General features: G+C 45.1%; 1 protein-coding gene across 2 annotated transcripts in view; it reads left to right on the top strand.

Moving 5' to 3' along the window:
- The first annotated feature begins 1,423 nt into the window (after nucleotides 1–1,423).
- The window catches only part of LOC146176628 (uncharacterized), a 42,546-nt gene continuing 17,588 nt past the window's right edge, over nucleotides 1,424–26,381 (top strand). Inside the window, exons 1-2 of one of the 2 annotated variants that reach the window (XM_084582897.1) lie at nucleotides 1,465–1,628; nucleotides 24,297–24,429. Coding sequence is in view for 1 of the 2 variants with exons in the window: in XM_084582896.1 (XP_084439022.1) it covers nucleotides 1,580–1,628 (49 nt within the window). In the remaining variant the exon portion in view is untranslated. Of the gene's footprint in view, nucleotides 1,629–24,296; nucleotides 24,430–26,381 lie in introns of both variants that reach the window. The other variant, XM_084582896.1, reaches the window with a different exon arrangement.

Raw genomic sequence — 26,381 nt, 5'->3', positions numbered from 1 at the left:
CAACAGAACGTTCTGTAGTGACATCAGAAATTTCTGTAGTTACAACAAAAAGTACTACAGAACTACAGACAGCAGAAATATACTACATAAAAGACTATAGAACTACAGAAAAATCGGACGTTTAAGACAGAACTACAGAATATTGTGTTGTATTTTTGACACGGTTCTGTAATGTTTTTTTTTTTTTTTTTTTTCGACTGGGAAAAGGCAAAACTTACATCCTTTGTCAGAGCTGCGGGCACGGACCCACATAGCGTGGTGCGACACAACAGCTATGCGCCCTTTTGTGTCGCCTCCGCTGTTCTGTCGAGGTGCTATGTTTCATTTCGCAATGTCCCGGCTTATTTTGTTTTCGTTTGGCGCTGCGGATTTTTATGTTTTCATGGTTGCCGACTTATGGGGAAAAAGAACACTGCATTTCACTTTCAAACAGCGACCATGGAGTCTGTTTTGTTGTTGACGACGTCACATGTCTCATTGCTGGAAAGAAGGAAATATTCTACTTATTTTAAATACAATTTTTCTTCCAAACTGACGTTAACATAACCACAAGAGCCACACAATTGATTACAATTAAAATAATCAAATTGGGGCTCCGCCAGTAGGTCAAATGGTAAACCGAAGGATGTGGGTCCTAATCCTGTCCGTGGCGGCCGATTTTCAACGGAGGCGGAGGCAAAAATAAAGGCGTCCGTATGCTGTGCGATGGCAGTGCAGATTAAAGAACCTCAATTGGTCAAAATTTCCGGAATCCTCCACTACGGCGTCCTCCCTCACAGTCTGAGTCGCTTTCGGACGTTAACCTTCTAAATCACAACCATAAACCACAGTTATATTGGGGTTGTGAACTGAATGAGCGCTAACTGCCTCCCTTTTCGGTGGACGAGTCTATCGCGTCATAAAAGAAGGGAAGTAGTTAGAAGTGAAGGAAGAGAGGAAAAAGTGCCGTATTGGTGGGACACGGTTAAATTTTTCACCATCTGTGGATCACAGCATATGGGCAGCATTTGATGGTGATGGATATTTTGTGACGGAATAACAGCTTTGGCCAGTGAGGGTCACGACTCAGGTCATTTTCATAAGGTTGAGTCATATACCCTTTCCCAAACATTAATTTGACCCCATACGCGACGAGCACTAGGCCAGAAGAATGCTTGTGTCCATGCACTGCGTCATCGGTGGGCACCCGGTCGCACTGGAAATCGAACCTTGCTATACATCGAAGCGCAACAGCTGCAGACTGGGATTGAACTCCGTCTCACGGGACAAACAGACCTGGCCTCAGTTAGCCTTGAAACAGTAAGCGCGGCACGACGAGCATATCGCGAGGCGTTATGACGACACTGATATGGAAATGAGAACGAATTTCTTCCTCGCAGATGGCGCGCGCGCCCGTACTGCTCGCGCGTCTGTATCTGCACCGTGCAGAGCAGTGCAGGAGGCGTGACCCTCGACGCGTCGGTGGCTCTCTCGCCTTTCCGCTGGGGCGCGGCCAAGAGTCAGCGGTGTGTGCGCATATCGAGTGCGGCTGCACTAGAGTGCGGATACGTGGCGCTTGTGAGTAATCGCGCTTTTGGAAATGTCGCCAAGACCGTGCGGGTGCAGGCGTCGTCTCGGCACACATTTCAGTGAGTAGTTTTATGCGTTATATTTCCTATCTGCACGAGTTTCTTCACACGAGTCTCTCTTTACGCCCATCGTCAGCATAACTATAACCGCTAAAAAAATAGTTTCTTTCTTGGGGGGGGGGGGGGAAGGGGGGGGGGGGTCGTTACGTGAAGTAACCGTTGGAGAGACAACTGCCGGCCAGCAAGTAGATGAATAGACTTTGAGCCCATTTCTATTTCAAAGGCTGCTCCATATAATTGATATTTGCCGCAATATTTTAAACCTACCATGATTCAATGCGAAGATCGGTCTTGCAGGAGTTCTACATCACCAGACAAAACTCAATTATTCGACATTGATACAGATAAACGCGAATGGTGACTTTTCGCTGCTGTGATATCACATGCATACATACACGCACATACATACATACATGCATACATACATACATACATACATACATACATACATACATACATACATACATACATACATACATACATACATACATACATACATACATACATACATACATACATACATACATACATACATACATACATACATACATACATACATACATACATACATACATGTGCACACTAAAAAATTGCCCCGCCGCGCTGGTGCTGTGGTTAGGGTGCTCAAATGCTTAACCCAAGGATACGGGATCGAATCCCGGCCGCGGCGGCCGCTTTTCCACGAAGGCGAAAAGCAAGGCACTCGTATGTTGTGTGATGTCAGTGCACGATAAAGAGCCCCAGGTGGTCTAAAAATTCCGGATCTATCCGCCACAGCTTCCCTGATAACCTGATTCGCTTTGGGACGTCAAGCCAAACCAAACCACTAAACAATAAAAACAATCGCATTGTTAATGAAACATCGCACGTGCATAGTGTATTACTAAGGTTTAGAAGTTGCGGCATGCAAATATTCGCGTTAATGTGACTGCGGCTGCATAAGAACGATCACCGAACGAATAGCACTTTGCCGTTGCGTTCGGTATGTGCGCCGCGATCAACTGTGCATATGCGGAGTTAACCCTGGAAATATGTGCAATACAATGGTGTAGAATATACATTTCACTCTCGGACGATAGATACATCGCGCCTTTTTTTGTTCGCCGTGGGCAATGACGGCAGCGTCGTTTTCCTAGAACTGGGCTCTCTCCTCTCAGGGTCGTCTATTTTGTGAAGGGGTACTTACTGTACAAAGCCAGAAGAAGAAACAGCTGTTGAAAAGCTGTTTCATTATTATTATTATTATTATTATTATTATTATTATTATTATTATTATTATTATTATTATTATTATTATTATTATTATTATTATTATTATTATTATTATTAATAAGCCACATTGAGTTGTCAAATGGTATATAGTACCTGAGCCTATATCCCGTCACAATCTCTGGCAGCCTGAAACTGCGTCTATGTCTGAATATAAGAAATGCCTATAGCATGTAAGGTTTCGTTTCTTTCACGCTAACGCGTATTGTGGGCCCCCTGAGGCACTAACTCCACTAGCTTCGAAGGTCAAAGTTGGGCGCCTGGGATACTTCCGCGCAACAGCGAATCCGAAACTATACCCGTGTTTTGATGTGTCTGCGCGTGCCTGTACTTGTCAGCGGAACACGAGCGCGAGCGGCGATTTTTTCTCTCAGTTAAGCAATTCAGTACGTTATATAGGACGTCATGACTGGCAAATTATACGTTTACCGACAGTAGCTTAAATCGAAGCCGCCCCCCCCCCCCCCCCCTCTTGAGATTGATCTCAGGACTATAGGGAACCCAACCTCAAGTTTGGCTGCGCGACTGCAGCGCGCGCTCCTCCGCAAGCGGCAAAAATTTGAAGCATTGGTTGGGCGCGGCGCTGATGCTGCGCTTGACCGAACTTGTTTCGGCGGCTTCGTGTGCTGCTCGCGTCGCCCGCGTTACCTCTCTTTGTGAGTGCTCGCGCCGGCCCGCCGCCGTGGCTTCGCAGGCATGCAAACACTGGCAGTGTTGCCAGTTCAGCTACTTTGTAGCTAGATTTAGCTACTTTTGGACTCAACTAGCTACCAAGAAAGTTAGTTTAGCTACGAGTAGCTGTTTTAGCTCCTTTCTTCAAAATCTAACTACAAATCTAGCTATTTTGGTTAAATTTAGCTTAAATCTGGCTACATTTCGGAAAATTACTATTATGGCGTGAAACATTTTCCCGCAGACGCTACACATCATGAAACTGACGTCAGGCACGTACAGCGCCATCAGGTAGTTTTTATACAAGACGCAAACCAGACAAAGATATCTTGCGAGAAAGAAGGAAACACTTGAAAAGAGAGAGGAGGAGGATGCAATACAAGGTGCCACTTAGGGGGTGTTGGTATGCCTCCGCCGCCTCTGCCTCCGTGGAGATTCCTCCATGTCTACCTCAGCGGGAAAAAGAAAAAAAAAAAATAACTCGCAAAGTAAAGAGAGGCGAGGCGATGCGGCTGATGTGGCGGCGCAGCTTCTGACGGGTGTCGTCTATCGCGCAGCTTGGGGGCTCCGATGAGCATCGAAGTCGTGCTCGCGGTACACTATTGTGCATGTGTGTACGCATTCCTATTACTTAAACTCTTAACGCTCCCTGCGAGGCGACCATAAGGCGCCTGGAATCGACTGTCTGATTCGATTCTCTTTGCGGATCATGCACGGTCAGCACCGAGCGGATGAAAGAGGCCCACCGGTCCGAGTTATGCCGAGTCGCGGACTGAAGATATCGCCTGGACAGTCATTAAACCTTTCATTACTCTCCGTTCATAGGACTCTGTGTACGCGCTAAAAGTAGATAAAAGTACATTCTTTACATGTTTACAGAGCAGTGATGCATTCACAGCTAGTCTTTTCTTAGCGCGCAAGTTTTAACGCTTTGCGAAAACTACGTCTGCCTAAATTATCGGAATCGAAACCTGAGCACATTTATCATTCGCATAGAGTTACGGAGTTACTACAAAGACTGTATTTGTATTAACTCTATGATCATTCGTTATTCGTTAGTTAGCACTTGTCATGCGTAGTCGCCTGCAGGAAACCGTGTCTTGATTGCTGTGTTTACTTTTTACATTAATAGAGCTGCCCATAAATGCGTTATATATGCAAAATATAAAATAAAAATTCTTGGGAAAATATCTAGCTACATTTAGCTCCTTGCTAAATTTTTTAGCTACTTTTAGCGACTTTCACGCTGCCATCTAGCTACTTTTGCTCACCGACATTTGGCAACACTGGCAAAAGGTGTCACAGCTGAGTTTAAAACATGGCTGGAGTGGTTCCGCGACGCTCGAAATATAGTGCCTAGGCACTATACTCGAAATGTGGGGAAGTGTATTGTTGTGTTGCTGGCTGTCGCAACAGCTCACCTGTAGGCTTTCTTGTCTTTGCGGCTTCTGCACGCGGAAGCAGCTCGCGTTGTTGAAAGCTGCTTGCTCGCGCGCTCGCACTGACCGCAGTCTACTCGCTTTGCGCGCGCTTGGATTTCCGTGCTGAAAGAAAGCTGTCTTGCGCGCGCGCGCTTCTGCTTCTACTTTTCAAACTCGCGCTTGGACGAAGTCGTGTTTGAAGCGAGTGTGCAGCAATGTACACGCTTCGATGGGGTTTTAAGAAAATAGCCGACAGCGGTGGCTATTTTCGCAGCGCAAACGTCAAAAAGGGAGAGCTGTTAGTCAGCCATATGTGCATTCTGTTGAGCAGATTGTAGAAGACAACGCTGTTATCGTGAAGGCTAAGTGTGTGTCGCAGGTCAGCGACCACATAGTGTACGACGTAGGATTTGAGGCAAGCATTCCATTTTTATTATACCCATTTCATTAAGGCCCAGATGCTCTCTGATGAGGGCTTCGAATTTTTGCCGCAGGGTTTGCCCCATTGTTGTGCCTGGCTTGTGCAGGACTCATCTTCGTGGGAGTTTATAGAACAGCACACAGCAGCAACATGCTTGCAGCGCCCCTGAATTCCTGCCTTGCAGGTACACTTAGCACGGGAAATCGCAAGCTGGCGCTTTTCAGGTCATGTCCATGCTAGCTGCAAAGAAACAGGTCACATAACAGAGACATTTCGAACCCACGACATAAGGAGCAAAACTAACAAAAGAGGACAAGAATATGCTGCCTCGCAACTCATGCTCAGACGCAGATTCTTTCTTTAGAAAGCAGACACTGAAGCTCCAAGGCAGGATATATAAAATGACCTGTAAGCAAGGGTACAATTGAGTGAACATGTTCGTTTAGTTTTGTATTGTTTAACGTACACCTCAGCGCGACAAGGCTACGAGGGGCGCTGTATTGGAGACCTGTAAAAATTTCACCCCCCCCCCTCCCTTCTGTGGTTTTTTAACGGGAACGTATATTTCTAAAGACCTCCTTGTAGTTCGCCTCCAGCGAGAGGCGGCCGGGATCAAACCCGCGTCGCCATGACCAACAGTCCCTAACGCGTGAGCCACCGCAGCGGGGCGAGTGATTGGTATTGAATACCAATATATATACCAATATAAAAGCTATAGGAACAATGAAGTAATAACCACGCAGCGAAAATTTGTTTTTCTAGATATTGTCCAGAACTGTCTCATTTACTTCGTGGAATTGACGTTGTAGTCGATCAATTGCGGGACCAGTTATTAGGAGCTGAATGCGATTCACGAAAATTAAGGCTCGAAAATATTTCGTTTGCAGCAGAAGGGTTGATGTTTCTTTGTATACATGTGAATGCACATTCTATTCAGGTGGAAGCTACGTATAAAATGTTCTGAGTATGCAATTTCACGACAATCCGCATCAAAATTAACATATCGGCATGTACGGAAAAGCGCACCTAAGATGCGAACGAACCCACGTATCTTTTATTAAGTTCATAGGCACCAACTACATTACCATTTGCAAGCTCTTCAGAAATTAAAGCAAACAGCGCATCGAATGGTTGCATGCGCCTTACAATCTGGGCCTTAATGAAATGGGTATAATAAAAATTAAATACTTGCCTCAAATCCCACGTCGTACGCGATGTGGTCGCTGACCTACGACACACACTTAGTCTTCACGATAACAGCTTATCTTCTATAATCTGCTCAACTTAATTCTAACTTATATAGTATTAGCGAATGGTGTAATAAATGGGGAATGGAATTAAATGCTGACAAGACAGTATTTATGCGGATTACGAACAAAAAGAACCGCCATTATTTTTCATACAGTCTTCCCACCCGGAACCTTTCAGAAGTCGAAGATTACAGATACCTCGGTGTAACACTAACGAATAAACTTAGCTGGAACAAACGTATTGACACTGTATGCTCATCTTCTTTCCGTAACCTTTGTTTTCTTAGACACAAGTTAAAACAAGCTCCTTCCGACGTCAAACAGCTAGCAAATAACACCATGATTAGACCTAAACTTGAGTACGCGTGCACTGTTTGGGATCCACACACTAAAACTAACATTAATGTTCTCGAAAGAATTCAACGCAAGGCTGTTCGGTTTATATTTTCTAAATATCGCAGCACTAACTCACCATCTACCCTAATGCTTAAACATAACATACAGTCCCTTGAATCTCGGCGCAGGACACACAGGCTAAAATTCCTCTTTCTACTAAAAAATAATAAATTATCAATGGCTCCTGATTTGTATCTTAAACCGGCATCGTCTAGGGCAACAAGAAATACGCACACCGAATCACTAACACCTTACTTTGCCAGAACTAACATTTTCAAATTTTCTTTTTTCCCGCGCACCATAACCGAATGGAATAACCTGCCATTATCATCCCTTCAGGACCTTGATTCCTTAGAAAAGGCCGTGCATTGATTTGCTGTCTTGCTTACTCGTGTATATTTTATGTTCATGTTTTTGCACTTTATGCTTTTCTGTTTTGTTTTGGAATTATTGCCCCTCCTGCCAGGACCCTTCACTGGGTCTGCAGTATGAATAAATAAATAGATAAATAAATAAATAAATAAATAAATAAATAAATAAATAAATAAATAAATAAATAAATAAATAAATAAATAAATAAACAGAATGCACATGGCTGACTAACAGCCCTCCCTTTTTGACATTTGTGATGTGAAAATAGCCACCGCTGTCGGCTATTTTCTTAAACCACACCGAAGCGTGTACATTGCTGCACACTCACTTCAAACACCACTTCGTCCAAGCGCGAGTTTGAAAAGTAGAAGCTGGAGTGTGTGCGCGCGCGCAAGACAGTTTTCTTTCAGCACTGAAATGCAAGCAAGCGCAAAGCGAATAGACTGCGGTCAGGGCGCGCGCGAGAGCAGCTTTCAACAACGCGAGCGACAAACAACGCGAGCGCGCGCAAAGCGAGTTGCTCCCGCGTGCAGAAGCTGCAAAGACACAAAAGTCTACAGGCGAGCTATTCACTCTGCCCGTCCGATTACATGGCGTTGGCCGGAGAGGGCGCTGTTCACTGGCGCCCGCAGCGCCAACCTGCGATGCTTGGGTCCCCAATATACTCGGTCGGCATCGAATGATAAGAGCAGCCGCAGGACCGATGAGATTTCCTTCCACTGCATGATGCCTCATCAGAATCTGATATTGAAAAATAAAAAGAAAACAATACTCACATAATTAAAATTTGTCAACAGTCGAAAGATATACCATGACTACGAGTGATTGTATTTACCTTCAAACCTCCGCTCTTCCGTCGTCGAGTCAATCTGTACTTGAGACTGAAACATTAAAGGTTAGTCCTGCGTTTTCGAATGTCGACACCGCGCGAACAATCGACGCTATCTTCGGGACCTTTCTCTTTTTCGGATCTGATGAACGTTCTAACTGTGCGCGAGATAAGCGCTGAGGTGCGGCTCTAGCCTATATATATATATATATATATATATATATATATATATATATATATATATATATATATATATATATATATATATATATATATATATATATATATATTTCTTCTGAACCCGGAAAAAATGATACACGTGAGACTTTCTTTATCGCAATTAATGGAAGGGGGGTTTCTGAAGGTGCTCTACAACTTTCCAATTCACATTTTTGGTCTAAGCTGATTATTTATTAAGTTAGAAAAATTAACATAATTAGCCAATTAAGTAATTGCAAAACAAAAAAATTGCCTGTAGTGCGCAAGCAGGCTGGTAGTTGAATGCAACTGATTTCACCGACCTACCTCAAATATATTATTTTGTAACCCTTGGTTCAAGTTAGCTGGGACACCCGGTGTATATATATATATATATATATATATATATATATATATATATATATATATATATATATATATATATATATATATATATATATATATATATATATATATATATATATATATATATATAATAGAGCGAAGGGTACGCTTCATTTAAATAAACATTTTATTAGACTCGACGTTTCGATCGGAGACCGATCTTTCTCAAGAGTGAATCTTCTTGGATAGTGTTGCGGCTTTTTAAGCATTTGGACACAGACCACACCTGGGTAGGAAAACAAAACGTGGGAGACAGAGGAAAGAGACAGATACATTATATATATATATATATATATATATATATATATATATATATATATATATATGTGTGTGTGTGTGTGTGTGTATATATATGTATATATATATATATATATATATATATATATATATATATATATATATATATATATATATATATATATATATATATATATATATATATATATATATATATATATATATATATATACACACACACACACACATATACACATTGTTAGACGGGAGGAAGCCCTGGCTGGCAGGTTCACTTTTCTGATGCCAGACCAGCCGATGCAGCAAGCAGCAATCAGGGGCGATTAGATAGTTCGAAGGGGATGTTTGTTCTAGCACCGTGTACGGGCCATTAAGGCGGCGCAGAAATTTTCACACAAGCCGGGGAGGCGAATGGGTGCCCAGAGCAGTTCTTCGTCTCCAGGGCAGAAGGACGCTGAGCGATAGGTCGAATCATAGGTGCTTTTTATTTCTGCAAACTATGGTGCGGTTGATTGCGCCACGAGGCACAAAAAACAAAATGGCCCTTGTTGCAACATGTTTCTTGCGGTCGGATAAATATTAGAGCGAAGGGCAGCGGCGTTGAGCGAGACAAGTAAACTATTCGGTTACGGATTGCCTTCGCGGCTAACGTGCGTTGCAGTTCTCCACTGAAACTAGGTCAGTTCGTTCGCAAATCTTAATTGTCGTGCTAGTTTTTCGGCGGCACGGCGAATAGAACAAACGCTTGCAGCTCGTGCCCGTTTTGTTGTATATACTATCAAGTCATAAGAATTGCTTAGACGCGGTATTCCCTGTGCGTATTATCACGCAGGGAGGTTGCACTGTAAGTTCCATCCACCTGCAGTACTACCCGTGCATACTTTCACACAGAAAAGGACACAAAAGCTGCTGCGAAGGTAACTGCAATTACCTTGAGCAGTCACTTAAGCGCGATATTGCCGAAATTACAGGCCCGGACTTATGAAACTAGCTTTTTTCTCTCTCTCTCTCTCTCTCTTTCTCTTTTTTTTTTTTTTTTTTTTTTACTTTCACGAGTTTCAACGAGTGACTGTTGTTCTAGAAAGCGAGCAAACATCATATTAGGATCCGGGCAGCCACGCAGCGTTATTTCCCATGTTCATAAATTTTCTTTTTTAAGGTCATCAAGGTCCTGACGAACTAATTAAATGTACAACCTAGCTCTGATCGAGCAGGATATTTAAGTATATATGATACATGGAGTTTAATGTCACAAAGTGGAATGGGTTATGAGGGGTGCAAATAAGCAGAATAAAATGACGCGCATTTGAACAAAAGTTTCGAAGTATATTTAAAAAAGGTCAGCAGATCGCGCAAATTTCGCTCGAAGCGATCGTGCAGAACGTTGTATCTGCACTCATGCGCGTCTCCTATAGAGCAAAGAGAATAAAATGAGAACTTTTTTACTGGCCTTCATGTGTATATTAACCTGTGAATGACCTTGGCTACGTCTGTAAGATGACACGGAAGTCAAACGTCCTTTTTTATCCAGCAGGCTAAAACAAGTTCGCAGCGCACCCGGCGAATCTGTTACAAAGAACTAAAACATTGAGTTCTTATTAAATATGAAATTCTATGAGTTAACTTGCCGGTACAGTGAGCTATAAATGTGATTTCTAGTTCACTATAGTTGCCGATAATATTGTTCTTTAGAGTGAAAGTGCTTGAAGCAGCTGCAGAAAGCCAGTCGAAAGAGTCGTCATATGAAAAACAAATTTCCAGTCATTCATATCGGCGTCCTCCTTGCATGCGCTAGGAATAGAACCGGGAGTTGAACAGTGTTGACTATTAGTATTTCTTATGCGTTGCGCTTTCTCGTTTTTATTTAACTTAATCACTCACTGCAACTAGTCGCCTACGTACCGTAGCCACGCGCACGCTGTTGAGGCCACGGAGAAGGAAGCCAATGCAGCGCTCTTCGCCATGTAATTCCAGCAGTAATCGGCTGATAACGGGCTGAGCTAATCTCCAGGTATAAGCCAAACTAATTCTACGCAGAAGCGAAGCTAACGCTTCAGAATATTCGCACGCGCGAACTGGTTTCGAAGGCAGCGTCGCTTGGCGCAGTAGGCACGCTGTGTTTCCGCGTACACCTCATGTCGCTGCCGATTGCAGCGCCATCTTTGTTTACAAACATGACTTAGATAAAGTCGGGGCTTTTATGTCTGTGTCGGGTGGTCGCTTACGAACGGTGTCTGGATTACATCGTAGTTTAAGACGCAATGCTCAGATGAATTTGTAACATATTAGAGACGCAAGAAAGGGAAGGTTCTACTTAAGGACAACGCAGAGGGCTATGGAACGAAAAATGGTAGGAAAAGAGATAGGAAGCGTGCAGAGTGGGTCAGAGAAATAGCTCAAGTTACTGACATTCTAGTAGAAGAAATGTGCCTCGGCACGACATGTAGTGCGAAGAAAGGATAACCGATGGTCGCTTATTGTAACAAACTGGATTTCAAGGAAAGGAAAGCGTAGCAGGGGGCGGCAGAAGGTTAGGTGGGTGGATGAGGTTAAGAAGTTCGCAGGGGTCAAGTGGATGCAGCTAGCACAGGACCGAGTTAATTGGAGGAATATGGGAGAGGCCTTTGCTCTGCAGTGGATATAGTGAGGCTGATGATGATGATGGCGATGATGATCAATTTGCTTTAAAGATAGAAATCTCTGCTATATACACATATAGCACAGCCTCAGCAAAGGCTGCGAGTTGGTTGCATGCGTCATTGTACATGTACAGTCATGAGCAAAAGCGGTACGCAACACTCAGCCGGTGGCAGACCTTGCGCAAACTGCATTGTAACTACATCTAGCAACAGCTATCTGGGATCGAGACATTTAGTTGCAGTGCCTCATTTTGTCCTAATGCATGTGTTGCTGTCCCTGCCACTGTCGCTAGATGGCATTTCGATGCAGTTTTTCCTAGTGTTCCTGTATATTTATTGAATGATACAGTGTTGTATTTTGTTGACTTGTTCATTTACTCTAATCCCGTGTTTTGATTTTTATTTTTATTTGTTGTTTTAAGATCCACTCCTGCCTGGGCCAAAATATTGGCCTGCAGTATTTTGAAATAAATAAATAAATAAATAAATATGCTCCCGCAGGGAGCATATACAGGAACACTAGTTTTTCCGAGCTCCGTCACCGGCTGAGGGTTGTATACATTTCGCTCATGACTGTACATGGGACCTTCAAAGGATAACGTGCTTGGAACCGGACACGATACGTTTCTACCACAGCCGCCTCTGCCGGTCGAGTCCAGTCATGGTAGAGTAAAAAAAAGAGGTGCTTAGACTTATAGAATGCCGCTCATATATCCAAAGGCTGTCAATTGTATTTTCCTTATTACCTGCACGTGCACTACATCATAATGAAATGTGTCTAAAGGGTAAAGACACGTTTACTTCGTCGTTCTGAAAGCGCGAGGGGCGCCAGCCGGCGTCGGTTAAGTAAAGTGTGTGGCACAGCGCCAACTGAAACCAGCATTTGTGAGCCCGTCTGCAACTGACACGCGTAAACGTCCACCGATTGTGCAATTCAAGAGTCAGCAGGAGTAGGATCTCTCCGGATAATACAAGAAGGAAAACTCGCTAGGGAGCGTCTGGTTACCGTTTAAAAAGAACCTATTTAAACTGACTGGAAGAAAGTCTGCTCTAGGTGACCGTTCGTGGTGCGCTTTATGCTTTATAGTTACAGCGTCCCTGCATCCTTGTGCGGCCGGCTTTGGAGTCACCGCAGGAGGAGAAAAAAAAAAGCAACAAAGCGGCTTAGAGGCATCTCTCTAGCACATGCCGGCGAAATAAAGTCACGCTCCCCCTTTTCTACTCTGTGTGCCATTATCCCTAGTCAATCTTGCGGAGCAGCTGACTGCAGCTGAGCACGAGGCGTAGAGAGGAGGTAGCGCACTGGATCTCAGCTGCCGAACGCACAGACGCGCGCCCATCAGCTAGCGAAGCATGCTTAGTGGGCAGCCCGTTCTTGACGACTCTAACGTGGGAAAAACGGACCACAAGGCACACGTCACTGCTTGGCGGGAGGACTAATTGTAACGACTCTTGAACTCGACTGACGCTGCCGTCTCGTTGGAAATTCGCACGCGGTGGGGGCACTCAGTAGATAAGACAATGACTCTTGAATGAAGTAATCGGATAATGACACTTCATAGTCTCCGGCTCGTTACTCCTCCAGGAGCGATATAAAGGAGTATTATCGAGTGCTGGTCAACATGGTACTATAGTTTCGCTCTAATTTTAATACTGCGGCCCACGATTATCTGGAACAAGCCGGACCTCCAGTTCATCATCATCAATTAAGTCATGAGAGTGCTCTAGCAAGAGGACAGATATAAGTAAACCGCTGTGGCATTCAAACTGTAACATTACGGCTCTTTTTATGTGGAAAAAGTCGCGTATAGCTTCCACTTCACCGTCAGTAAGTCGAGCGAACACAAAATCTGGTCTGAGCCAAACTCACTCGTGCAGGCGCTATATAGGGACGTATGATAAAGAGAGTGCTGGTGAATCGCGTACTGCAGTGCTTATCTAATATTAATATTTCAATCCCCAATTAGCTGGAACGAGGCGCTTCTTCCATTCCACTTCCATCAATAAGCGACAAGGCATAATTAATCTGTTCTGAACGCTACTAGTCAATACGGCGTTCTCTGTAATCAATGCGTATGTCAGCGACCGAACATGGACTTCAAAAAATGCAGAGAATATTGGCTCAAATTAGAATAATCTTCCAAAACGATATTTCACAAGTTTTGTTATTTTAGCTGTCACTGAGCTTCGTGCGGTCAGCTGGAATGATAAGCACATTTATTACCCATTAAATATCTTCTTTTATTGATTGGCTGCGTGATCGCAATGACATGCTGCGGGACTTCCTGTTGCCTCGGCGACTGAAAGTTCCGTAGGATGGCAGCTGCAGTAGTTGTATACCCACTATTCAGCGGTTATGCAACTTCTATGCATCAATGCGTTGCTATGCAGCTGTTGTTGCAGCTATGCAGCAAGACAAGTTTTTGCTCTGGGTGGCAGCGTCTGGATTAGATCTTTCGCACTAAATATTTTGCGATTATGACTGTTTCTCAATTGGTTTGTTTCTAAGTCATGCAATAGGACCTGTTTTGCACTCCTAGAAAACCAAAACGGCCGAGTACGGCTGGTGAGGCCAACGTTCTCAGAATAGACAGTTGGAAAACTGTGCTGGTGCGCCGCGTTGCGAAGTGGGCCCAAACAATCGCCGGCCCAAACAGTCGCCGGGGCGCTGCGCTCGCTTTGCGATCATCTCACGCCGGACCGGCGATCGTTTTGGCCCACTTCGCAGAACGCAGTATTCCAACTGTCTCTATCTAAGAACGTTGGTTGAGGCGTCCCCCTGCCTTGGGCGATAAGACAGCGGTGAGGTCGGTGTGCTACTTTATGTTGATTTATTATTCTATGATCATGCAAAACAGACCATATATCGTATAATGCGCGGGCGGAAGCCCAGCGCACTGTATTCCTGGCAATGACTTTGCATGGACTCTGCTGATGCCTATAGCCGGGTTAGAGCCTGCGAGCTACGACTCAGAAGCCCAATCATCTATTTTTCTTTTCAATCCAGAGCCCAACTTTCTTTTTGTGCGTGCGTGCGCGCGCGCGTGTGTGTGTGTGTGTGTGTGTGTGTGTGTGTGTGTGTGTGTGTGTGTGTGTGTGTGTGTGTGTGTGTGTGTGTGTGTGTGTGTGTGTGTGTGTGTGTGTGTGTGTGTGTGTGTGTGTGTGTGTGTGTGTGTGTGTGTGTGTGTGTGTGTGTGTGTGTGTGTGTGTGTGTGTGTGCGTGCGCGCGCGCGCGCGCGCGCGCGTTCGTTCGTTCGTTCGTTCGTTCGTTCGTTCGTCTATAGTGCCTAGATATTCTAGGCACTGTAGTTGTCCGTCCGTTCGTTCGTTCGTTCGTTCGTTCGTTCGTTCGTTCGTTCGTTCGCTCGTTCGTTCGTTCGTTCGCTCGTTCGTTCGTTCGTTCGTTCGTTCGTTCTGACGTCCACGTCCCTATGTTTCTAGCCGTCCGTCGGTCGGTGCTCCGTCGACTAAGCTCAAGGACAGCCGGATGCCGCTATTTCCGTCTGTACGTTGCTCTCTAGCTTGGCGCGTACGTGTCCGGCGCGAGGCATATGTTTTGCATAAGCTATTTTATTTTCTTGCTAAAGCGGCAGCCTGAGTAAAAAAGAAAAAGAAATTTCAGGAGGTAACGTCAAGCGGCGACCAAGTTTCACAATGCAAGCCCTCAAGAATCCACTTCCTTTCTTCTCTCTGTCTCGAGCTTTCCAAAGTCGTACTCTCGTCACGTCAGCTTCACAACCGTGCCCGCTTATTTGCTTGTTTTCTTAAAACAAAACAGAAATAGTACCAGCCGAAAGAAAATAGTATTTTTAAAGGCTGAATGCTAAGAATACGTGGATTAATAGGACTGTCCCTTCTTTCGGTAATTGTGTCATGCTGGATGCCTGCATGACACAGGCATGACACAGGAAGAGAGGATAACCGATGGTCGCTTAGGGTATCAAACTGGATTCCAAGGGAAGGAAAGCGTAGCAGGGGGCGGCATAAAGTTAGGTGGGCGGATGAGGTTAAGAAGTTCGCAGGGGTCAAATGGATGTAGCTAGCACAGAACCGGGTTAAGTGGAGAAATAGGGGAGAGGCCTTCGCCCTGCAGTGGGTCTAGTCAGGCTGATGATGACGATGATGATGATGACGATGATGATGGATGCCTGCACTGCTGGGCTGGTTAATGAGAGCTGCTTTGATATGCGATAGGAAGCTGAAATCTTTATTGCGCTCAGTACGGCGCGTCGAAAAAAAAAAAGATTTGTTTTTCTATTATCAGAACAGAATCTCTTGGCAAGATTTTGACAATGATCGGTTGTGACAACAAAAGTTTGTGCGGCGAAATTAGAATTTTGTGCGGTTATAACAATTAAAATACGACAGTTCTAAAGACTACAGAAAGTATAGATAGCTGCAGAAAAGCCTGGCGTCACGACAGAGCTACACTATATTTTCCCATATTTTTGTCACGATTCTGTACTGGTTTCGACTGGTAATTAAGAGCGGAGCATGACGCAGTGTAAGGTATTGTAAGTCTTTCATGTCTTCGATTTTTTTTTTTTTTTTTTTTTGCGCTGCCTGTCTACCAGCCATTCCACTTCAACAACTATCTCAGGTATCATCATTATCTCTTAAAGTGACCTACATGGCTCGCTTGACACCTAAGATATAAATCCTGCATGGAGAGCTTCGCGTCTTCGTGAACGGGGCAGTAAGCGTATACAACGTGTAATCATTCGGTAATTCTCTTTCCCTGTTCGCTTATTGCAGAGGGTGCCTTTAATAATAACAGGCATTGAAAACGAATAGTAAATTATCTGGTTTGAAAACATATAGCGAGATAAAGGGGAAAATGCCAGACAAAGAAGGGAGGGGTGGTTAACCAGATGGGTTTTCTCTTTATGCATGCAAGTGTACAAAAGCTTTCTCTGCTGCCCAGTTCTTGGCCAATCCTGTGTGGGTATGTCATCATCAACATCGTCATCAGCCTGACTGTATACCCTCTGCAGGGCGAAGGCCTCTCCCATATTCCTCCAATTAACCCGGTTCTGTGCTAGCTGCATCCACTGGACCCCTGCGAACTTCTTAACCTCATCCGCCCACCTAACTCTCTGCCGCCCCCTGCTACGCTTTCCTTCCCTTGGAATCCAGTTTGTTACCTTAAGCGACCATCGGTTATCCTCTCTTCGCACTACATGCAGCTGCCCAGGCACATTTGTTCTTCTTGATTTCTACTAGAATGTCAGTAACTTGAGTTATTTCTCTGACCCACTCTGCACGTTTCTTATCTCTTAACGGTATACCCCTACCATTTTTTGTTCCATAGCCCTCTGCGTTGTCTTCAACTTAAGTAGAACCCTCTTCGTTAGCTTCCACGTTTCCGCCCCATAGATGAGTACAGGTAAGATGCAACTGTTGTATGTTGTCTGGGTATGTGCCATATGTTACTTGGCAAACAACAACAGAAGGGCGTTCCGGTCGGTTACTTTGACCAGGGTCTGGGGATGAGGATCAATGGCAAAAAATTGGTGGTGGCTTAGCTAGGTTAAACCTGGATATCAGAAGCGAAAAGCTTCGGCGATGCCATGGCTTAGCTTGTGGTTCCTTGGCGTAGTTGTGGCTTACTTTGTTGTTCACGGCTGCACCCTGTAGATATTCCAATGCTTATCATCACTGTGAAACATTGATTACAGCCGTACATAACATAAGATTAAACTTTATTCCGATTCCACATCATCATCATCATCGTTACACTTCTGTATAGACATAAACACAGCCCGGTGAAAGCGCGCGGCAGCGGCTTAAGGTCACCGGCGGAGTCGCGCGGCGGCGGTCGCGGCGGCAGCGGCGGCTTCGACCACCTGCGCCTCTCCTGTGACGTCACGTGTTTTGCGCATGCGCAGCTGTGGCTTTTTCTAACGACGGAGCACACGCGAGACTCGGAGTTGACTAGCCTAGTGAAGCTCTTCGCTTCAAAAGAAAATCTAGGAGGGGTGCCATGTACACTTAATTTCTCATGAATGCGTGACTCCTGGGACAAAGAAACGGTGTTCTTAGGCATCTATAGCCGTCAGTCACTGTGGCCACGATCAGAGGATATTATTATACCCTGTATCAGATATCGAGAGTCGAGGCCGTCCAGAGTGCAGCGTATGTCTTAGTCACAAGACATAAGACTCGCCATCTGCCCGTAGTGCTCCGCACCGGCTGCAGAGGTGGATGTTCGCCACCTACCGTGGATTTGTGCAGGGACAATGGCGTTAAGGACACAGATTTTACAGGAAGTGGGACTAACGGTGAAAAGGGAAGAGGGTTTCCCCAAATGAATGACTTACAACAATAAGACCAGGAGCCTTCCCCGTTTTCTTCAAGAAAATGGTTTACACTATCTCATATGTATGCCTTATGACAATTTTGAGAGCGAAATAACGACAGTGAGTAATTCTGTATTTGGAACAGTTGTGTATGTACATACGCGCGTGATCACCCCACGGTGCGAGATCTTGTCTTCCTTTTCAAAATAGTTTCTATCTATTGGTGAATATCTGCATATAAAATGAGCTTCGGAATCAGGAAATCATGGTGGCTTGTTAATTGTTTGTGGCGGATGTGTGTTTTCTTACAACAGTATTTGTTTACTGAAACTTTAGAGTTCCTAAGTCGGAATAATAATTTTGCTCAGCTTAAACACACATCTTTACAACAGCGTTGTTCTTTTACTGCGCTAAAGGCAATAGTTGTGAGATAGTTCTGCGTAAGCTATTTATGTGTATGTGTGTGTGGGGGGGGGGGGGGTCGTAGTACCAACGTTCGTAATCTGGTATAGACAGCTTGTTATCTACGAGCACTGTGGGTGCTGTGCCCTCGGTCCTAATGCGAAAATCATCTTACAAGATGTTGTTTTTTATAAATTAAATAAAATGGATCAAATTTGAGCTATGCTGGCATATCAGGTATGGGAAGCCTAGTGTCCACTGAGCACTAAATATGATTGCAATCGCTCGCTAGTTTTATGATGAACCTAGCGCCACCCCAATGAATCCTGCAATAGATGAACGGCCATGGAGTTAGAGCAGCTCTGTCAAAGGGTAACACAAGACTTCTTTCTTGTATGCCTGGCATGAAGCCTCATTACGTAAGCTCTCCACTGTTCCAATAATTACGCCGAATCTCCCGACTGTACAGATGAAATCAAAGCGGGTCTATTAATTCCAAAAAGTGATAAAGATGGGAAACCTTACAGACTACCTTTTGTTCTGTCCCACTTTATGCGATATCTATCCGCGATGTGATGCCGGTATAGCCGGCCGGCTTTCTGTTCTCCGTAGCAGCGACGATATAAGTCTCGCTGATATCACCTTATCTGCAAGTTGGCCGAGGGCTGGAGAACAGAATAAACACCACTTATCAGTGTGACCATGGATAAAAATAACGGCGAGCGTTCTAGTCAGCTGAGGAGCAGCTTCGGTGGGAGCCTCTGGGGAGCAACTGCAGAAGCTATAGTTCTTAGATTCGAAGGCGAAACAAAGGGAGCTGTGGTTAGATTTGGTTTTTAGGGTTTAAGGTCCCGTAGTGACTCGGGATATGAAAGACGCCACAGTGGAGGACTCCTGAAATTTCGACCACCTGGGGTTCTTAACACGTTGGAGGACTCCTGAAATTTCGACCACCTGGAGTTCTTAACACGTACTGGCATTGCACAGCTAGTACACGAGCGTCCTCTTTCATATTTTTCCAAGCAGTACTCTACACGCCAGGACATCATCTACACGGATGCTTCACACAACCCGGAGATTCCTCACATCTGCACTGCTGTGTTCACGGACATTCGCCGCTCGACGTTCAATGCCGCCTCCATCCAGTGCACTAGCATCACCAAGGCCGAATGCTTGGTCATTACACTCGCTATTGCACACATCAGTCAGTTGCAGACTCAGCACACCACAATATGCACAGACTCCCAAACAGCATACAGATATCTCCTGCGAGGAACCCTCCCACACTCATCTGCTAAAACATTATCTACTCTACCTACCCTCCCGATCCCATCACCATCACATGGGTTCCTGGGCATGAGGACATCCTCGGAAATGAGCGCGCTCATGCGTTTGCCCGAGAACTAAGCTTCCGGGCGCCGGTGAATGGCCTCCCCAACCCCTCATTATACACCCCGATTGAACCTCTTGACTACACTACAATTGTTCACTACTATCGTCGTTGCCGTGCCACGTACCCGCCACCACATCACACGCTTTCTCACATCGACAGCACATAGTGGCGACAATTCCAGACACATTCGTTCCCATCTCCTCAATTTGTCCACATCTTTCACCCCACGGACTTCCCGCCATACTGAACCATATGCAACGCCACCCCACCCACACTCTACCATTACTTATGGGAATGCCCACATCCCATCCACGTTCCTCTCGCCAAACACCTAACCCTCTCCTCCTGGGAGGCTGCCCTTCTAGCCACGCAACCTGCAGATCAGTTGTGGCTGGTCGAGCGGGCTAAGCTAGAAGGAACAGCCAGAGGGCTCCTGGACTAAGAGGTCCTCCTGGGAGTCATTTTGAAGGTAGCGCGAAAAACGAGGACCAAGAGTAGAAGTACACAACACGAGCGCAAGTGTTGTGTCCTTCTACTCTTGGTCCTTGTTTTTCGCGCTACCTTCAAAATGAACTAGATTCAGCTCGCCTAATTTTCAACCTGGGAGTGTTTACATTTTTTTTATTTAAATAAAGTTTTTCCTCCTCCTCCTCTTCCTCCTCCTCCTCCTCCTCCTCCTCCTCCTCCTCCTCCTCTTTCATATGAGTGAAACACTTTACCACGTTCATACGACTTGGTTAAAGCGGAGATTTATATGTCAGTTGATAGACTGCGCTATCGCGTCATCTCTTTAAGCTTAGGCGTCCGCCGTGATCTTTCTGCAACTACGATGAGGCATGCGTGGATGTCGCGTAGTGCGAAGTTTAGCCTCAGTGCCAATCAAGGAACAGTCGCTGCAATGCAAACTCGAAATGACGACATCGTGATTACGTCCTGCTTGCGTCTCCCATGCTGATCTCTCTCCAGTTAGCCTTGCTCTGAGGCATTCGCAACCACTCTATTTCAGCAAATTTCACAATGGAATGGAGCCTGCTTATAACGAGCAACGCCGTCACGAGTCTTTCGTTCGTTATAATGCATCTCGCTGTCTGCAGCAGTATATAAACAAACATGACACAACAGATCGAACTGTCGTAAGGCGGAGTTTCGCGGTGTGCTTTTTAGGTGCGAGATCTACGTGTGTATCTGCGAAGCGTGGAGAAGATTTGGCCCAAGATGGCGCATTTTTACGTCTCTGCATGTCCCTCTCTCTCTCTCTCATGGCTTTAAGGCAACGCGAGCACATCACACCTAGAGATCAACGAGCCCACCTCGACCACCAGACCAGCGTTCAGGCTCAGGGATGTAAAGTCGCTTCTGATTGTGGTACTGTGTATGCCAAAAGTAACCGAGCAGCACCGCCTGCCGGGGGAGCAGGCGCGGCACCGAATGGAGGCGCGGCTGTCATCGCTGGCCGCTGCTCTCCGATGCGAATGTAAAATGGCTGACATAATAAGACTGCTCCCTCACTATCTTTCGTGAGATTATAAAAATTGCGAGTAACATTAGCGACTAAAGTAGTGAAAGGCAAAAGCCTGAGTGCCGCATTTTGGTACGCAACTGGCACTAATTAATAATCAGTAAACTAATTATTTGGGAATTGATTGATTTATTAATCGTTCATTAATTAACTATTGCTTAATTAATCATTAATTACTATTGAATAATTGATTGGAATGTGGCCTTATAAGGCACGCATTCACGCATACTGTGGTGGTGCTCTGTGATTAGTCGAGACCTCTATGACGTCATCCCGCCTCGGCCATTCAGAGCCGCCGCAAAAGCGGGACACATTTTGTCCACGACAGCATGAGCCATTAAAGGCTTTCGCCTTAAAATGTAAGCGGATATAATGTCTAGTACGGCTCTGATTTGATACGCTTCAGAGTACTGTGCTACTAAGGGAGGGCGCTGCGGACATAACCCGCTCAACGCCCGTTCTTGGCTGGCGCCGTAATGCTGCACTTTTTTTAGAATACCTTGACCGTTTAATATCAGTACACATCTACCGTAAATGCATTGATTGACCAAAAACTTGCTTTTCTGCTCTGTTGGCGGAATAGGGTTGGGGTGGCGCGGGAGGTAAGGATCTCGAAAACTCGATATGATAGTTTCGCTATTTCTAGCCTCCTCTAGTGACGCTTCGGTGAGCTGGAGGAGGGGAAAACGGGGCAATATTTCCAGTTGTTTCAAGTGCACGGTTATTGCTACATAGGTAGTGAGGCGAATCCGCCAATATCGCATTTACCGCCGTTCGTTAAGAAACAAAATTGAGTAAGGCTTTTGCAATTGCAAGGCCTAAGTGAATGTGGTACGTTTGAGTAAAAAGCACGACTGCCTCAACAATATTTAGCTTAGCGAATGTGTGATGTAAGTACAGCTCAACGCATTACCCAACAAGAAAAACGACCTTGGCCCTCTGTTTGTATAACGTCGACAGACAACCTGGCCCATCTTGGCCTAAGCTAGGCCGACAGGATTAGGCCGAGGTTGTGATTGGTTATTGGCCTCCTTACATCGACCGACCTTCGGCTGCTTACATAGGGCCAAGGCCGGAGGCCAACCTTGTAGACTGTCAGCCCAAGCAAGGCAAAATGTTGCCTGCGCAGTTCCAAATTTCAATCTTCAACGTTGCATAGATGTTGCTAATGTTACTTTTTGACTACCAGGCAACGCACACACTAAAATAAGTATGACGTTTAGTAACATGCGACATTATCCTGACGTTGAACTGACGAAAATGAAGAAAATAACTATGCTGCATAATATATCTGTCAGAATTAGGCAAAACACACGCACATTCTAGGTGAAAAAAGATGATGACCCTCAAAATATTCTGCCAAGTGGAAGCAAATATTGTGACAATTAAGGCAACATTTCTATGGCGATCAGGTCCGACATGTCAGTGCAACAAACACTGCACAATGAAATATCGCGAGACAGAAGACATCACCGCGCTGCGCACACATAGGTAACAGCAACTTTTAGCGTGCTTCATATGTCACACAAGGCCCCATCTTAAATCCAGCGACCCTCACAAGTCGAGAGACGTTATTTGAATCGTTTTTAAGCATGCGACGTCAGAAATGGAAAAAAAAAAGATAGAAGGGCGATATTATGCTGCAAACGTTTTATTTTAGACGTTTACTCTGCCGTTTTTTTTTAACATTATGTGAATGCATTTGCTAAAAACATACATGCTAATCCTCAACAAGGCGCCTTTCCCACGCCTATTAATATTTTGCTTTAATACTGCATGCACCGGGTTCATGGAAAACAGCAGGTTCAGTAGACTGTACATTATTAGTGCAGTGCATTAACCTCGTCAACTTTATTTTACAAATTATAGTTAACTTTATTTGACAAATTTCAGTTAGTTTTTGCGCGCGACTTCTGGCTGGCTCAATATACTTGTCCACCCTCGTGGGCAGCCAACCATGGCCCTACTTTAGGCCATGTTTGGTTGACGAGAATTTAGCGCCAACGAATCCCATACCATTTTGCCACCGTTGGCTGATAGTCTTTGACCAACTATTAACCAGCGTAATTGGCAGCCTACCAGGGTCTACGTTAGGGCCTGCACAATTGTGAGACATTATACCAGCGCACACACACCCACACGGACGAAGGTACAAGAGACACCACCGGCGTTCGTGGTATCTCTATTACCTTCGTCCGTGTGCTTTTTTTTGCGCTGGTATAATGTCTCACAATTGTACTAGAAACCAAGTAGCCCAGTTTTGTACGCTTAGGACCTGCATTGGTTGGACAATATTTTTTGATGCCGAACGCGTCCTAGTAGTTCACCTGTGGTTTTCAGTTCGTTATCCCTTAAAAAAACTTGTTATTACGAAGGGTGTCTACGAAGAAATTGCTTGTCTAGTTGCATTAAATCTCCCCCTGAACTCTCACCATGTTGCAGCCAGGGACTTCAAGAACGAGGGAAAGTCTTAGGCTCGAAACGAGACATTGCGTTTGGACTTTAGGGTTGCATCAAACATATTATTTAACAAGTAACTGATACGTCAACGGGTACTCGATCAAGTGGACAGGTAATAGCGAGAACCACAAAAATAATTTTCTGCCCTAATGACGCGTGTCCTTTCTTTTCGTACATCTCCAAAACGTACTGCCATTAGTTTCGGAACATGGTGTTTCCGTAAAGAAGCGGCCGTAGTTGCTGTGAAAATGGGTCACGTATGTTCGGAGTGTGGGAAGGATATTTTTTTCAGTCGGTTCGTTCATGAAATACAAAGACGGCCCGCGGGAAACGCGTGAAGACAGTTACCAACTCGAAAAACATTAGGCAATTTATTTGTACGTTGCCAAGTGATAGAAAATTAAGTGCGTAGCAACGGTGCACTTCAAACAGCAGGAAATATCGCCTCGTTTTTTTTCTCTCCTGCAGCTGAATGAAGCGTCACAACAAAGTCAGTGGTGTTCTCAACAGAAGACTGGGGACCACAGCAAAAAGTGCATCGAGTTTTCAAGATTTGTTCCCCGTCTTATTTTCTCAACCTTTCAAAGGAACATAAACGCAGGTATTTGCCCAATTGTTGCATCTACGGGGGCTGTGTGCTGCTATTAAACGCGCAAGGCATTGCAGAAAAGAGTGCAGCTTCACTCTGCACCAAAGGAGCGTTGAGCGAATAATGATATGCGGAGCTCCCTCCCTTAGTATCACAGCTCTCTCCGAAGGCGCCAAATTGGACTCCGCGCATGTTGCTCTTTTATCATCGTACAAAATGGAACGAACTGACATACTTACAAATTCAGCCAGCTTACCACTCAAATCCGGTGAACAGCAGTCAACCATGGGCCAGCGACGCCGATTCTAGCTACAGTGTTCTAGAAAGCTTTCTAGAAAGCCTTCTAGAACACTGTATTCTAGCACCGCTTCTCGGCTTGTGCCTGCTTCGCCGGCCGGAGTAGCTGCTCGCTTACTTTTGTCGAATATGGTAGTGCACACGTCGGACACTTTTTACATTCCTACCCTCACGCGTATATATTTCCTAGTCCCACGGCTCTTTGTTTTTGTCTAGACACCATCTGTTCAGAGAGGGGACCGGTGACAGCCTTTCAGGGAAGCTTAGCCTTAGCGAGAGTCAGGTTTCAGCTGAAATCAAAGGCACGAACACTCGGATGGTTTAGCACGGACGCGGCGCGCAAGAAAATGCATCTATCAGATGTGGTTATCGCTACAGCGCTGACGTGAAAGCGAACTGCCGCGTGGCGCAAATGCCAGCCTTGCGAACGCGCAGATAGGGCGGTGTAGAAACACTAGCTTTCGCAACTTGCAACGTTTAGTGACGCTTTGAAGGAATAGCTGTGCAAGCATAAGGGTCAAGTGATAACTGGCGCGACAAAACAATGCATATGTTTTGGCATGAAGTGAGGTTGCATCGGTTCCAACTATGGGGGTGCGTTAAGGTACTAATGTAGGCAAATTTTTACGGCTACATTATCACCATTCTTTGTCTTTCTGTTCGTCCATACCTCGAGAAAACCGCTCTGCCAATTGGGCCGTGTAAATTCAGGAACAGGGCAAGCATATACGGGAGGGGCGTCAAATTTCTCAGGGAAGTTCCTGGAAGCAAATAAAAGGAATCGAGCTCTATAGAAAACTGGGTTTATCTCTATGGGATGGGAATTGACCGATGACCTGATTGCGTGATGGCATGCTACCCGAATTATAAGAAGGCTTTTTTATCATGCACATTACGCACGGTTATGTAACGGGAGGACGATATATACAAACGATTTACAAAACATTCAGCTGATGTATGAACTACGCTAACTTGACAGAAAAGAGAGCATAGCTATACTCCGGATCATACATCAGGTGCAACACAGCGAAAGCTACGCAAGTGGTTCGCAAGAAAAAAAAAAAAGGAGGCATATCACTACGCGCTCGTTTTGTGGCCGAGTGGTTTCTGTTGAAACGGGCTCTATTCCGAGCATACACGTTTGCGATAACTTGATTCGCGTGCTTGGACATCTTCGCAGTACGAATCTTATAGAAAAAATCCGCTCCGAAGAGGCAGTCGAGGTCGCTGGGTTGAAAGCCACTTTCTCGGAAATGCACAGCGCGGAGGGCACAGGTGGCAGGGTTGCAGGGCAGCGAAAACGCGACACGAATGAACACGACGAACAAAACATACAAATTCACCGAATCCGATCCTTTCTCCCTAAAAAGGGTAATTTTCATGAAGCTGATAGCAAATGTAAGATGCATTAAGCTTGTAGACAAAGCAACTATTATTTCCTCTTGTTAAGAGCAGGCACTATTTTTTCATCGCGGATAAGGGGAGCGCAAACAAGAGCTTTAATGTCCGTTCGATTCGCCTGCACTACCTGAACTAGTTCACTTCGTGCTGCACTTCGCCATTCGTTTCCTGAGTGCAGCCTAGCGCACTCTGCATGACGGTATTCTTTTCACGCAAGTGCAGATGTCGTGCAGGCCTATTTCAGCAAAATTATGCACTTCCTCGAC

Source organism: Amblyomma maculatum, chromosome 10 (assembly GCF_055883805.1).
Source record: "Amblyomma maculatum isolate TAMU_Amacu chromosome 10, ASM5588380v1, whole genome shotgun sequence".
Classification (NCBI taxonomy): Eukaryota; Metazoa; Arthropoda; class Arachnida; order Ixodida; family Ixodidae; genus Amblyomma; species Amblyomma maculatum.
This window is presented reverse-complemented; position numbering and strand designations above follow the sequence as displayed.